Source organism: Cyprinodon variegatus, unplaced genomic scaffold, assembly GCF_000732505.1.
Source record: "Cyprinodon variegatus isolate N-32 unplaced genomic scaffold, C_variegatus-1.0 Scaffold1330, whole genome shotgun sequence".
In the NCBI taxonomy this organism is placed as follows: domain Eukaryota; kingdom Metazoa; phylum Chordata; class Actinopteri; order Cyprinodontiformes; family Cyprinodontidae; genus Cyprinodon; species Cyprinodon variegatus.
Genome location: NW_015151783.1, coordinates 67,470 through 83,305, shown reverse-complemented (window position 1 = coordinate 83,305; position 15,836 = coordinate 67,470). Strand labels below are relative to the sequence as shown.

The window sequence follows — 15,836 nt, the reverse complement described above, 5'->3', positions numbered from 1 at the left end:
TTTAGCCTCTTCTATCTCTTTCCTTCTGCTGACCATTTTAAACACCGCTATGATAATAGAGCTCATTCTTATCCATCTCTTTGAGTATTAACCGGTGTTCTGTCAGGTGAGAATACCCCGTCAGACCAGCTTACCCATAGTCAATACGCATGCGCAACACGTCAGATTTTCATACGCGTATACTAGTCCAGTTTATCTCTTTAGTTTTGTATGAAAAATATACTTTAAACAACCTCGATGGGCGTGCATCCCTTTTTTATGTACAAAAAAAACCAACAAAAAAAAAACTATTTAAGGTCAGATCGCCATACGTAAAAAAAAAACACCGAAAAGAAAGATATTAAATAGTTTTTCTGTACATGCCTAAAGGGATACACACCCGTTTAGGTAGTTTAAGGTGTATTTTTCATTATGGTTGGGAATTAATTAAATTTTCCCGATTCCGATTCTCTTATTGATTCTGTGAAACAGTGAGCTTGGTAAGTGCACGGTGACATTCGTCTACCATCACCTGGGACATTCTATTTCTGCCTGCCTCGGTGAAAACAGAAGGCAGTGAACAGGAGCTGCCAGCCTCTGAGCCAGCCAGGCGACCCGTCTCCTCACAGTCATCTAAATCTAATGGAGAAGGCATCTATCTAATGAAAAAACATTACTGTAATATTTCGGAAAATAAACTAATCTCCCCTGATTTACATAAACGAGGGTCACCTTTCTCTGGCTCCCTGAACTGTGGAGCATCTTCGTAGCATGTACAGTATATACATTTTTCTAAGCTCCATATTTGTTTGAAAATTTTTTCTATAATCTTTTTGCTGATGTAAACACAAGAATGTTCCCATTCCGGGAGTATTTTCTATTCTATTTTCTTTTCCATTTACTATGGGTATGCTGATCTGACAGAACACCGGCCTTCCTGTCATCATCCTAATCTTCAACTTCCTCCACAGATTTTATCAATATTACTCAGTCAATAAGGAGTATGGATATAATGTAAAACGTTTCTTTTCCTCCAATTATGTATATAAAAATATTTGTCTGTTGTTTAGCTTACCTCCGTGTGTCTTTGATGAAGAGCATTGTATTCCCTCTTGAGCTCTGCTTCTCTCTCCTCAAATCTGCTTACTACGAAAACAACAAAACGTTTCAAAATATTAAACAGAGCAAACTTAAACCACAATTACTGCTAATATTAACGATGAATACCGTAGTATTTACTAAGTGAAAAGCCTGTGTAGTAGTAGTGTAGTAATTAAACCAATTTGTTGTTATACCAACATACTCCAGCAGAGGGTGACATTGTACCAAAAATGTCTTAAAACTTGATGAAAAGATCAGCAGCTTGTTTTCTGTAGGATGTGAGTTATTGGAACAAATACTTTAACTTATTAATTCCTCCAATGTTTTAAGCCATGATGGTCTTTCAGTTTTTCTTAATTTTGACATTGCATTCTAGTGTTTTCAGCTCCTTTGTTTTTTAATAAACGCATTATAAAAATGTATCTGATTTTGATCTTAAAAACCTTAATAGATAAGACTCCCGTTTATTTAATTATAAAAAAAATTATACACAAAGTATGACAATCTAGAACAATAATAAATGAGTAAAGCCATTGAAACTGTAAATAGGTCAGAAACAGATCAAAGCCATTAGAAAATTGACTTACATCCAGAACATCCGCTCTCTGGCGACCTTATTTATTTTAAAGCAAAGCAGCTGTTATCATTCAGCTTCACTCATCTATTCTATCAGAGGTAAACATCAAAGTCTTCCCCATAAGTCTGTGGCATAGTGAGACCTGTAACAGGTCTTGGATCCTGTCAGGCTGAGCAGCGCCAGGTTCTGCTGTGGTTCTGAAAGCATCTACTGTAGTTATGGAAAGTGAAATTCTGCATCTTTTTGAGGAAGAAGATTAAAAACAGAAGAGCAAAAATAACTTGATCACCTGAACCTCAGAATGCCCCTTATGCAAAATGGACCCTGGCTGGTAACCAGTATGAAAGTGTTATTAAAAAGTTGTTCCATGACAACTTTCAAAGAGTTTAATGAAACATCTCTCACAGGGGAAGAAAGAGAAGAACTTTTTTTTTGTCGAACATGATACTCCCCTCCCCAACCCGTTTCTGACAGCTGCATGCTGGCAGCTGTCAGAAACGGGTGAAAACAAACACATCTTTTCTGTTGGTACCAACTAAGGTTCTACTCAGGTTTTAGTTTTTATTTTATACCAAAACTGTTAATAATTTCATTACCTGCTTGAAGTTTCAATTAGTCTAGTCGTGCTGGTAATTATTCCTATTTTTTTTTTTTTTTTTTTTTATGAACAAAGAACCTGAGATCGTTGCTTGAGCTGCAAGTAAAATCAACATATCTGATTACATGCACACACATTCATTACAGACAAATGTGACACTAATTTGGGTGCATATTCCAGCAATTTTTCCCAGAATTCCTTACATTTCTCCAGCTGACGCCTCAAAGCAAAGGTAAATATCTCCATCCATTAAATTTCCTGAATGATCCCATGCCACTGGTCAAATGATGGCGGATCTAGTTGTAACCATCTCCTGGTTGTGGCTTTCCTTCCACTTGCCCCAAGTATCTAACCTTATACAAGACTGTTTTAGGAGTTTTACTGAGATACAGAGTGACAGAAGAATAATCTAAATCCTATTATTTCATTCATCTCAGGTGGCACCTCCCTCCAAAATAACTGATTTTCTGCCAAGCCTAAAACACATGAAAGTGGTTAGCCATAGGAGTACCATATTGTCTCCAACAGAAGCCTTGGCTCTGGGCGCCTGTTCGTAATGCTTTTAATTTAGGAATTATGAAAAATCTCGCTACATTTTTCCTGCCAAACTCTTAAAGCCCTCTAATTTGCATTGGTAGTTTGTTTCTCACATATTTCTATCCAGGTCTCATCTGATATTTGTGTTTATAACTCCTTCTCCCATGTTTCCTTAACGTGCAATGAAGAGCGGCTTTTAAAGGCTTGAATACTTCCATATAGTCTTAAACAGCAACTTTTTAGTCTTTCATTTTATATAGTTTACAAAATTTAGAGATTATATTGTATTTCCACTTCTCTTTGATTTGAAATTTCTTATTTTAATAATCCTAGACTTGCAGCTTTCAATGATAGTCCTGCTTCTCCAATATAGATGTGGCTGGAATCCAATCATAACTCTTAAATTACCATTTAATATCTTATAAGGGAAGTAAGGGATGTGATCCCTCTCCTAACCCACTGCTTAAAGCCCCATTCCATGCTGGCATGTTTAAATTCTTGATGAAATGCTTTCCAATTCAAGATTCTGACCTGCTTGTCTTTAAGTACACTGATAGCATAAACTAGAGCATAAGAGTTTATTCAGTCCACTGATTTAAACGGTTATATCTTCTAACTTGGTTTTTATTCCCTACTATAGACTGTATTGGATTGTTTAGCTGAGTAGTTTCCAATCATTTCCATTTAGATTCATAAACTGGAGACCACAAGTGTATTAAGGGTTTCAATTTTGCTTCGTAAAATTAATCCTGTAAATGTGGTGAAGCTCTCCCTCCTTTTTGTTTTAGCGGCAGAGTCGAACCTGGAGATCCAGGCAGTTTATTCCTCCAACTGTTTTAAGTAGGCAGAGATTGGAAGAGATAAATAAGCCTTGGCATGTTAATTTTAATAATTTATATTATATTACTCGTATCCAGTGGGAGGAGCGTCTAGAATGTGATCTCTTTTTTAATGGGACCATAATTATATTGCAAAAGTTTTGACATATCCTTTGTCAGGTTTATTCCTAAGTATTTTATGTTGGGAGATTCCCATGAAACATGATGTTTCTCAGGAAATCTGGGTGTAGAATATTGTATAGAAGCTTAAAATCTAAAAAAAAAAAAAAATCTAACCCTGACATTTAACTGAGTATAAATTATATATTTTTTTAGCAGAAATATCAATTTAGAGATGCTTAAGTCTGGGTTTGTGATAAAAAGTAAAACATTATCAGCAAACATAAGCAACTTATGTTCTTCTCCTCCAATAATTTATCCCAGAATCCTCTCTAATTGCTTGAGATAAGGTTCAATAAATAATGCGAATAGGGTTGGACTCGGCAGACAGTCTTGGTGTGTCCTCCTTTCCATATGAATAGTTTGTGATAGGTAACCATTAACCCTGATCCTTGCTGTTAAAGAAAAATATAATTCTCTAACACATTTAATAAAACCATCCTATATATATTTCTTTTTTTTTTCTTATGCTACTCCATAGAATAAAGAACAATAGTTCAGCATTTTTGCTGTTATCACCTGGCAGCCCCATTGTGGAAACATGAGGCTAGAAAAAGCCACGTGCAGCACATTCGCTAACAGCACTTAAATCCAGCGATGCGCCGATCCGATACCTGGAGCAGATATTGGCTGCAATACTGATGGATTTGATATCAGAGATCCAGTTAACTTTACATGGAACTGTTAATTTTTGTTTTTGCTACATATTTTTTTATAAATAATATAAAGTACATTTATATCTGTGTTCATTTGTTAACTTTTCTTGATCTTCATGTCGAGGCTAAAGCCTTCACTCACATGCAAAGATAAATAGTTCATTTATTTATTTATTTAAAAGATTAATCAGATCAGTATCAGATATCGGCTGATACGCTCAGCCCAGGTATCGGATTGGATAAAACTGGATCGATGCATTTCTACAATTATTGTATTATTATTGTGATCTTATAACAACTGACTGTCAAAATAAAGACTGGATGATTTTGCCTAAAAAGGAAAACTGAAGTCATTATTAACAAATATTGCAATTGTAAATTTATCTTAATTTTCATTCCCACTAAGAACAATCATTTAAATGTTTCACTGCAGGGTTTAGGTTTTTTTCATGACTTTGAAAGCTTGCCTTTCCGTTGTTGCAGGACTTGACTGTAACCTTTGTGCGAAAAAGTGCTAAATTCTTCTTGCATGCATCAATCTGTGTGCTACCTCTATGTCTCTCTTCATTAATTTCCTCATTGTGAGATCAATTAAGTTTCATTTCATTTCTGAGTGGTTGCAAACCCACTTTAAGCATATTACTGCCATCTAATGGGCTGGAGGGATTAAATTTAGTTACTTTACTTGTTAAATGTAATATGACCATATTTGAGGACATCTATGATTTAAAAATTTGTGTCGTTTTTTTTAATAATTGCGATCACAATGCAATTGTACGGGAGAAGATTAGGGCCAGCGAAAAAATAAAGTGTTAACTAATTTTTATATTTTATTTCAGTTTAATATGGGAGACAATTCAGAATTCTTAGATTAGAGTCAAACTCCTGAGAAAAAAAGTCAGAATCGTGAGATTAAAGTCAGAATTCTGACTTTTTTCTCGTATTAAACCGAAAAAAAAAAAAAAATCTGTTAACTTACCGGTATTTTTTTTTCAGTGGCCCTAATCCTCTTCAGTACAATTGATTGTCCAGCCTTATTCAAAATTAGACAATTATAAAAATAAAATCAGAATAGCCTTTTAAAATCGGTCAGAAAACTACAATCAGTGACCCCCTACATCCAATCTCTGACAACAAATAAATCACCTAAAACAGCACAAGCCTTTAACTCAAATTAGTTCACTTTTATTTTGTGCTGACAGCAACCTAAGCTTCACTTAAACAAGACATAATGTGTTTTTTTCAGTATTTCAAAAAGCCCAAAGCAAAGCCTCGGCATCTCCAGTCGAATAATAGACAGTAGGTGTGAAAGATGACGGCAGCCTGTGGAGTTCAGGGGTGAAGCCATTTTTCAAGCACTATGTTGTACACAAGTAGGTGTTAGGTGATGAATCAGAGGCAAAATTCCCTAACTTCTGTTTGTCCAGCTCTGTGTCAGTCTGCGTTTAGGTTAGCCACAGTACAGCTACACAGACCAAGTATCTGGATGCCTTCTAGTTACATGAAGAAAGGATCCATTCATCGAAACACAAGCTGTAACTTCAGAGGTTGAAAAAAAAGAAATACTCCCAAACTGAAAAAAGGAAGTAACACATGAGTAGAAATAAAAATCCTTTTTCTAATTTCCCCTACAGCCGAATACTGACAGCCGCATGCGGTCTAGCTCGTCGTCAACAGTGCAGTCATGCAAGCATCATGAGGGTTGTTTTTTTTTCATCCTGCATAAAAACACCATGACTACACCGTCTTATCTTTAACTGATTCTATTTTCTGCTTCAGAAGCAGCACACATGATGAACACCGTATGTACATTTCAGTCAGATGATTGTTGTTTTCATCAAAGAAGAAAGAAAAACTTGAAGGAGACAAAGAGTGATGGCACTGAGCTAAAGGTAGCAAAGCGTCCAGAAACACGATCTGGGGTAGAAAGGGACAAACTTAGCTGGATTTACATCAAAGAGGTGTTTAAAATGAAGTCAGAGGAACAGAGATATTTAAAAGGTAGATTCTACAGGTCTTCTTTTTCAGCGGGAAACTAAAAGAAAGAACGCTTAACAGGAGCAGATAGGCTGTTTTAGCTTTTAATCTGATACAGATGATTTCAGATTTGGATATTTAAGCCTCGTTATGGATCAGAACCTCTAAAGGCTGATTTATACTCAGACACCAGGTCATCTGCGTGTGTGTCGCAGTGAACGCAGATATGCCCCCGCAGGCACTCTGGTGCACCTCTCTCAAATTGTAGGTGACCGTGGACAGAAGGCCTCTGATTGGTCAAATCTACATCCCCTCTCCTCTATGCGTATTTCCTGTTTGGTACCTTACCAGCTTGTTTTGTTTGTATTACCGCCATTGTGGAAAACGACTCGTGAAGATGGACGGGCTAGAAGAGCGAGGTGCACGAGAACGCTAGGACCCTTGTTCCACCTGGATCCCCGCCCTCATGTCCCTCCGTTGTCGTACAAACCTGCCCCCTCTTCCTCACCGCCTCGGCCCTATCTAGACCCACAGCTAGTTTGTGATTTTCCCTCTTGCGTTGCGGCGTGGAATAACATAGCGCAGACCACGCTTCAATATTGGGTATAAATCCAAAATATCTGCAACAAGCTCACTGCGACGCACTGCTACGGGCCCTTAAGACATCTATCCTTTTTTAATATAGTAATAGTTAGCTAAAACAGTCATCAAACCTCAAATTGATCAGTACATGACCCTAAAATGAACCCCACTGATGGAGAATGTATTTGTGAGACAGCAGTGCTCCTTTTATGTGAGTAAAAATGGACGCTGATGTCTCTGTATCCTCTTTAAGTCTTTAATTAATGGGATATTATGACTGCATCATAACGAGAGGCAATGAAAACAGCCAAACAGCAGCAGAGAACCAACCTCTGCTATCAGAGTTTACTGCTGTGAGCTGGGAACATGTTAGGCAGCTTTACACAGAGTTGGTGAACGCATCCCCCCCCGCTGCTGGTAGAGCAAGATGACAGTCACAAGGAATCTGTTGAATGTAACTGGTTGTTTTACAGCGTTGGCTTAACAAGTTACTGAAGCAGAAAGCAGTGGACTTACTCTGATCTGCATAGTTCTTTGCTTTTAGCTCTAGTTGTCGTGCGTGGGACTCAGAAGTGATCAGTCGACACTGGAGATCTTTTTTCTCCCCATCTTGAGAGTCTTCTAAGGCAATGTATTTCTGCAGAGGAGAGAAAGACAGCAGAGGCAGACATTTTAAAGTTAATGCAAAGCCAGTGAGCCTTTGAACGTCCAGCAGCAGACCGATGATTGGTTTAGGAGCCAATTAAGTATTGAAAACTTAGGAGCTGTTGAGTTTTATCAGTCTGGCATGAGTCAGAGGGACGCTGAAGTCACCTCCATTGATCATATGTAAGAATAACTATTATGGCCCAAAACTGCCTTTAGTTTTTATATAAAATAATTTTTAAATGCAAATACTAAGATAAATACCTGATAATATCAAAATTCTTATCACATCAAGGCTTTTTTTTCAGGCAAAGACATCTTTCTAATAAAGGACCGTATGACTATATATATATATACACATATATATATCCTCATACTCAGGTGATACTCATTGAAAAGAAGAAAATGGGTTAAATCTGGCTCTTTGTTTGGTTCATTTGCGCTGATGCATCATCTGATCAGCTCAGTCAGGTGTCTCCAGCCATGCCTGTAAACCGTGTCTTGTGATGCGGATGGTCTCTGAAGAAAAGAAGCCCTGCAGTCTGTGTGCCGAGGAAGGAAAACTATGGTCACCTGGGCATCAGAGGACAATGCAGAGCACAGCTCACCCACAGCAGAGGTTTAGAAGGAATCTTATTTTAGGAATCTTATATAAAAAATAAAAAAAATGACTGTCAAAAGACTCCAACTATTTCCAGTGGAGCACGCTGACCTCTGCCTGTATTGTATCTAAAAGTTCTGCTTATGGGACAAGAGGGCTAGGAATCTCCTGGGAGGATTGGACCTCACCTCATAGCTGAATCATCCAAAGATGACAGGATAGTTTTAGCTTCACCTGATTTAAACCTTTTGCCAACTGATTATTAATCCAATAATTGAGAAAGCACTCAAAATATAAATGAGTTAGTAAAATAATCATGAGTTGCAGCCCTGGAAGTCACTGACTCCTTTTCCATTTGCAATAATAAATATTTGAACATCAAATGGACGGAATAACTTGTTGACTGGAAAAAAAAACAAAAAAAAGATTTGATGTCATGTCAGCAGACCAGCTTGTTCCTGGTGGCAAATAGGTCTCATATTGCTGAAAGGACGATTAAAGTCATATCTGTCCTACCAACAGATTCCTCCACCTGAGCTTTTGGGATCTGTAACTCATCCAGAGTTACCATGACCTCTTCTGCTGCTTCTAAATAAATCGATGCAACTAGCTGCAGCCAAGTGGCACTCTTCTTATTCAGGTGACGGATGAATTAATGTTCTGTCATATCCAACCACTGTTCTCTCATTCCCACCTGATGTGTTCCTTATTTTTCACCATTCTGTTCTCTAAAAAAATCTGTGAGGACTTCACAGAACAGCTGGATTTATGCTCCCGTTAAATCACACAAAAGACGACTACTGAGCAGGCAACTGCAATCAGACGCAGACGATTTTATTGAGGGGCGTCAGAGTAAAAAAGGCTGAATCTAAATGCTTCCCAATAACGTTCTAAAATGTGGAATAAAAATAGTGATCCCTGCATTTTACAAATACATGCTGATTAATGTTTTTTTTTTTTTTTTTATTTAAAATCCCAATAAGGTAGATAGCAGGAAGTGGTCTTATTACAAGGAAAATGTTTATGAAAGAAAAGTGGCACGGTGCAGCTGGTCCATTTGGACCAGTAAAGGATTTTGAGAGCATTAGCTCAGAGCTAACCTCAGTTATAGGGACACTGTTGAAAAGTTAATCAATGTTCTAACAATCAACAAATACTTAAACAAGAAACTCTGAAAGCAGAATCAGCAACCTGAGCATCAAAAGTGTCTTATTGGTGCCACACATTGATACGTCGATCAACAGCGACACGGCCATTAGTCGAGCTCCGGCACGCTGCTCCTCATATGACCCAACATGAGAACATGTGCGTCTGAAAATGCCTGAGAGAATAAGTGTCCAAGCATTTTAACATGCTCTCTTCTACCAACACAGCATGTATAATGCTCTCTTTGTCGCTGGGCGCCACACACACACACTCACACACACACATGCTTCCAGAACAAGTGTGTGTACTCCGTCCAGACAGGACTCCACTGTATAGGCAGTCAATTGACAGAGAGGCGAATCAGCTGCATACTGCTCCTTGGACATTCATGACAGCGGCTGCAGGAGGTCTCTGACATCTGCACCAATGAACTGAGACTGGATGTCTCAGCGTCACCTTCATCAAAGATGGTTCTTGGTAGGTTTTATTAGCTTGCAGGGTGGAGAAATAATCAGGTTTGGAGGAGAAGAGCAAGTTCTCCAGATTATTTTCCAAATAACCAAAAGCCAGATTGGGTCTGCATCCTTACCAGGCAGTTTGGTAGGTTGGGCATCATTTGAGTTTGAATGATTTCGACTCCTTGTCTCAATTCTCAATCCCCATCCCTACAGTTCAGGTGGACATACACCGACTTTAAGGCAGACGTTTTTACAAATATATAAATATAAATAAATAAAATCTCCCCGAACTAAGAGATTTGCATTAAAGACCAACTTAACTAAACCTAACCAAAATGACTACTGGGAAAAATAGATAACGAGCAACAAATATCCCAATATACAAGTGGAACCGAAACAATCACTCAATAATTATTGCAGCCCAAGTATCGACACTGCAAACAGATCTATTGCTCAGCCCTAACCTAGAAATCAAAGCTGCACCACCAAGGTTTAAACATAAAGTCAGGTATATAGTCACACTGAACATGCACAAACAAATCAAACCTGAGAGTATCAGCCACACGTCAGTCTAACTAATGCTATTAAATTACAACCATTACATCTGAAAATGGTGCAATAATAGTTTTCATGCATTATTTTATTGCAAAGAACTCATAGATTATATTAGTTTTAGTTCCCAAATTACAGAATAACAGACCATGTCTCAAAATCATTTTATTTTATTATCCTGTTATTAAAGATCTCTTTTTGTTAAAGTGAGAATTAAAAATGGAAGGAGCTTCCATGTTGTAGCTGAGTCAGCATCTGCAGAGCCATTTATAGTAGCACAGGTTGAGTCATACATGTAGAATGGTATTTTCTTATGTCCATTTTCTACAGAATAATAAAAAATGCAGTTTTTCTCTAGGTTTTCTTAGAGGTTTTAAATGATCTGATTTGATTAAATCTGAATGAAATTTCCACCAATTAGCCACAGAAACTAAGTCACAGTTAATAAAGAGATAAAATGGGTAAAACCCTCAGTTATTGTACCATTGTGCTCATCTCCAGGCGACTGTCAACAGAGGCCTAACCGCATTTTGGGAACCATTAAAATGATTGTTAAAGGTTTAAATGATGAAATTATACCCAGCAGAGTGTCGTTAAGTGTTCGGCAAAGAGCCAAACAAAAGGACCTCAGGGAAGTTCTGTTTTTCCTAAAGAATTTCCTGCCGTGCCTTTTCCTCCCCTTGGCTGAAACAAATCAGTTTGGAGAAGTGTTCCTCTGAGCTGGGAAAAGGCAGCGTTTAGCAGCCAACACTGTTTGGTAACAGGGATCAATCATTGTTGCCCAAATAGCCTCCATTTAACACCAAGGCAATGCATGGCTAAGCTAATACGACCAAAATGCATCAATCCCGTGTCTCATATGTCGTAGAAACATCTGCTATGGCCTGCTCAAGTGAGTCATAGAAAGAAAATGGGGGTCATGTCCTGCGTTTCTGCAGGATCCTGCTGCGTACCGACCTAAGGAGATGGAGAAGACTGTTTAGACTGATCTGGTGCGTACGGAAGAGGATTATAGGGCCACTGAAAGAAACAAAAAAAGTTGACTGATTTTTAAGTATTATTTCAGTTTGAAAGGGGAAAAAGTGAGAGTTCTGACTTTTGTTTCTCAGAATGATGACTTTTTTCTCAGAATTCTGAGCGATGACACTATTTCATTAATTGAAGAGCAGAAGGTGATTAAAACAAGAGAACAGACATGGCTACAGCTTGATGCTAACATGTGTGTTAGCTGTCAGAATTCCGTCAGAATCTGAGAAAAAAAGTCAGATTTCTGAAATTAAATCAGAATTCTAAGATGAAAGTCAGAATTCTAGGGGAAAAAGGTCAGAAGTCTGAGAAAAAAAGTCAGAAGTCTGAGAAAAAAAGTCAGAAGTCTGAGAAAAAAAGTCAGAAGTCTGAGAAAAAAAGTCAGAAGTCTGAGATTAAAGTCTGAGTTTAAACTGAAATAAAATGTAAAAATTTTACAGAAAAAACAAAAGTTTATTCAGTAAAATTTTTACATTCTAATCCTCCATAGGTGCAAATGACGACCTGATCATCAGTTGTTAAAAACACACTCCAAAAGACTTGGTTATCTGTAAATGACCCACTTAGACAAGCTGCTAATTTCTGTTTATTAAACAAATTCAAAGCATTCATCATTAGGACTTCCTTAAACTGCTTGTTTTTGTGTATTCAAGATTAGAACATGTTCGTTTAATAAAGCAGAAGATTGTTAGAGATCCATTTATGTCACCAACTCTAAAAGGGAAGCTAACGGTGATGAAGTAGGAACTTCTTCCACCATATTCAGTCATACTGGAGTCATAGCTGCCCTGCCTGCTTTAATTCCCTCACAAAATCCAAAATGCAATAGTGACTCATTGCTGTCCTAAGGACGCACTCAGCTCCTGAAAAAGCACCATGGTTTGAAAAAAAAGAAGAAAAAAAAGGATTTAGCTGATGCCCTCTGACATAACTTCTGCATTCACATCACCCACATCAACTTATTTTCTGTCTCAGCTCATGAGATAATGCATCCGATTGTTTATAATATGACTGCCAATAGGAGATTAGCTGAGAAATTAAATAATCTGACAAATTTTCAGTCTGACCAAACCTCACAGAATCTCAAAAATCCTGTTTTTATTTAGTTAGCAAACTCAGCACACGTTAAGACAATCATCTGATAGAAAGTTGACGTTTCATTCTTTTAATAATAGGATCGAGAGTTAAAAAATGAAAAACAAAGATAATCTAAGAGATCAGACTTGACGGCTAACATCAGTTACAGATAAGGGGTTTAACACAACGACCAGAGAAAAACACATTTCCACACCTTTGGAAAAAAACCACAGATACAGGTGTGTCTAAAAGCTTTTCCAGCAAGTTAGGACATGAAATCAAGGATAGAAACACTCCTGTGTGACCCGTCACCGCAAACAGAAACTCCACCTGATCATAAATAAAACTTCATAAACTCTTAGATAATATTCAAAGACATGACCAGATTAGATTAGGATTAAACGCTCTTTATGGATTAGGCATTCCTGGTTATTTTGAAATAAGATCAATTGCTTTAAACATCTCCGTGTGATTTTTAACAAACTGAATAAATACTTTGATGATAAAGATTAACTCCTTTTACTTTTTAAATAAAAGCAAAAATTTAATGTTCTTAAATTAAGTTAAGTGAAGTTTTGGACAGTGAATTTAAAATAACGCAGGGCCGAGGGGCATCAGTAAAATCTGACAAAGAGCTTGTGATCTTTTTTATAAATGGTGCCCATAATTAACCATAAAATGAGATCATTCATTGATTTTAAAGGTTGGGTTTTGGATCTTGGCATGATCAGAAGATCAGTTCACTATGAATACAAAATTAAGCTTTACTTCAGGTATATTTTTAACAATACATTTTTTAGACGCTAATGACTAAGCTGTGTGTGTTATAGGTCACACACTGTGAAGCAGACGACTGTTGAGGACTGATAGGCATCATACCATCTAGCACGCTGATCTGGAGACCTTTGATGTGGATTACTGCGCTCTCTGATGGAGTATTGTTAGCTGCTGCTACTGATGTCTTGCAACCGGATCTCTCCAGCATCTATATCACCCTGTATCATCATTACCAAGTCATTGTGTACCAGTCAATTAGTAGCCCCTAAAACTGCTGAGCCTCAGCAAACAGGCTGACAGCAGGAAGGAAAAACAGCCACGGATTTGAGGAGAGTTCAGATCAGAAGAAACATTTGTGAACTTTCCATTAGGTGAATCTGTGGAATAGAAAACCTACTGCAAAACAAACCGTATTTCCACTGTCTAGCAGTCGGAGGTTGCAAGCACAAAAAAATTAAAGTTGGAGCAATTTTTACTGGTTTAAAAATAAAGCATCTCCATGCTGACAGAAGTGTGTCTCCATAACTAAAAGGATTTGATCAATTATGACCAATTTGTGGTGGTTTTGCCGTTTAATCCGAATTAAAAAAAGCAGCGCCTAAAAAAGCGGCAAAAAGAGAAAAAAGTGAAGCTTAAATCTCCTAAGGAAGGAAACAGACGTTTGTTTACAAAACAGAAAGGGAAGACTGAACAGCAGTGACATTAGGAAAACAAAAGACCAACTACAATTACAACGCTAGCTTAATAGATCCAACTATTATTCCCAAGTTCTTTGTTTTCTTTAATGAATCTCAGAAAGGCAACTATAATTTCTCTGGCTGTAAAAACCCACCGCTCCCCCTCTGCCACCTGTTGCTACTTACTGTATCCTCGCAGCTGAAATAAGGCTAATGCATGAGGGAGATGTGGTGGCCCTGCTAGCTTATGAGCCGGATGGGACAGGGCCCAGAAAGAACTAATCGCTTTTTAAACATGGCTGACTCGCTGCTTTTCCTTTTGTGAAGCTAGTTTGAACTTTTTTCCAAGTTTTTGAAGCATTTAAATTTTACTTCTGTTCACTTTCTGTGATTGCAGTATTTCTACTTTACATTTGGGTTTATTTGAGTGTGTTTTAGAGTTTTGCGTCATTCGTTTGCAGAGCATTTCGCTGCTTCTTTCCACATCTGCAGCAGTAAATGTTTGACTTATAGAGACAGTGCATTGCAGTGCCATTATGGAAAATTAATCTTATTCTTTTATCATTTACAGAATTTTTAAGATTTTTATCATTTGTCTTTTGTAGTTTAAAATGAGAAATTATTTTCACTGCAGATTGAGCAATAATAACTACTTTTCTCAGTCACGTTTCCAAACATCAGCTTTAAAGGATAACTGGGGATCCCAATGCTTGTATAATACTTTTCAATGCTGCTTTTTTAAAGTTGTGGTTTGTGTGGGTATACATGCAAAGGAATACTAACAGTAAGGGGTGAAACATGTGAGCTTCCTGTCCATCAGACAGGCAGTCCTAGAGGACAGTCGGTGTCTGCTGTCATTTCAGACAGTTAATTTCAGTCTATTAGGTCATAGATGTTTCTTTCACAAGGACACTCTATATTCTGATCCCAGGTCAGCCGTGCAAAGTAAAAATAACCAGTATGAAATGTTGACAAATCAGCGCTGTGCTTAAGTCACTTCTAAATCTTTCAGAACGTCAAAACATTCTAAATATCAGACAGTGATAACCTGATATACATGAAGGAGTTTTTATAAACTTGTATTCATTTATTACAGAACAGCGTCTAAACCACCCATGTGAAAAATTCCTTTTTGCTTTTGTTAAAGAGTGATTTAAATACGGTAAGAGGAAACAATTTTTGCAGAGCGGACTTCAAATTCAGGACTCAAGCCTCCACAACCATGAAATGTCTTAAAGAGAACCTCTCTGACAACATAAAGTAGGAAAAAAGTATCTAATGATGCTTCAGTTCAGAGTTTAACTTGAACTCTGTTATGACTTTGAAGAAACAAGATTAAACTCTCCAAAGCAAATGCAACTACATCCTGAACAAATTAATTTAAATATATAAATATCCATCCATCCATTTTCTTACAGGCTTAATCCCAAGTGGGGTTGCGAGGGGTGCTGGTGCCTATCTCCAGCTGTCTACGTGCGAGAGGCAGGGTACACCCTAGACAGGTCGCCAGTCCATCGCAGGACTATAATTTACATTTTTTTTTACACTTTTGGTATCACTGCTGCTCAAGGTGGGTCACTGTCAGCTAAGATTAAAGTCAGAGATTAAAGTCAGAATTCTGAGGAAAGAGTCAGTATGCTGAGATTGAAGTCAGTATTCTGAGATTAAAGTCAGAATTCTGAGATTAGAGTCAGTATTCTGAGATTAAAGTCAGAATTCTGAGATTAAAGTCAGAATTCTGAGATTAGAATCAGTATTCTGATATTAGAGTCAGTAGTCTGAGATTAGAGTCAGTATTCTGATATTAGAGTCAGTATTCTGAGATTAGAGTCAGTATTCTGATATTAGAGTCAGTATTCTGAGATTAGAGTC

General features: G+C 37.5%; 1 protein-coding gene across 1 annotated transcript in view; it reads right to left on the bottom strand.

Annotated features, from left to right (window-relative positions):
- LOC107102845 (C-Jun-amino-terminal kinase-interacting protein 4-like) overlaps nucleotides 1–15,836 on the bottom strand; it is a 46,629-nt gene that overhangs the window by 28,307 nt on the left and 2,486 nt on the right. The window contains exons 2-3 of the mRNA XM_015402285.1: nucleotides 7,522–7,642; nucleotides 1,055–1,125 (exon numbers count right to left, since the gene is read on the bottom strand). Coding sequence (XP_015257771.1) covers nucleotides 1,055–1,125; nucleotides 7,522–7,642 — 192 coding nt within the window. The remainder of the gene's footprint in view (nucleotides 1–1,054; nucleotides 1,126–7,521; nucleotides 7,643–15,836) is intronic.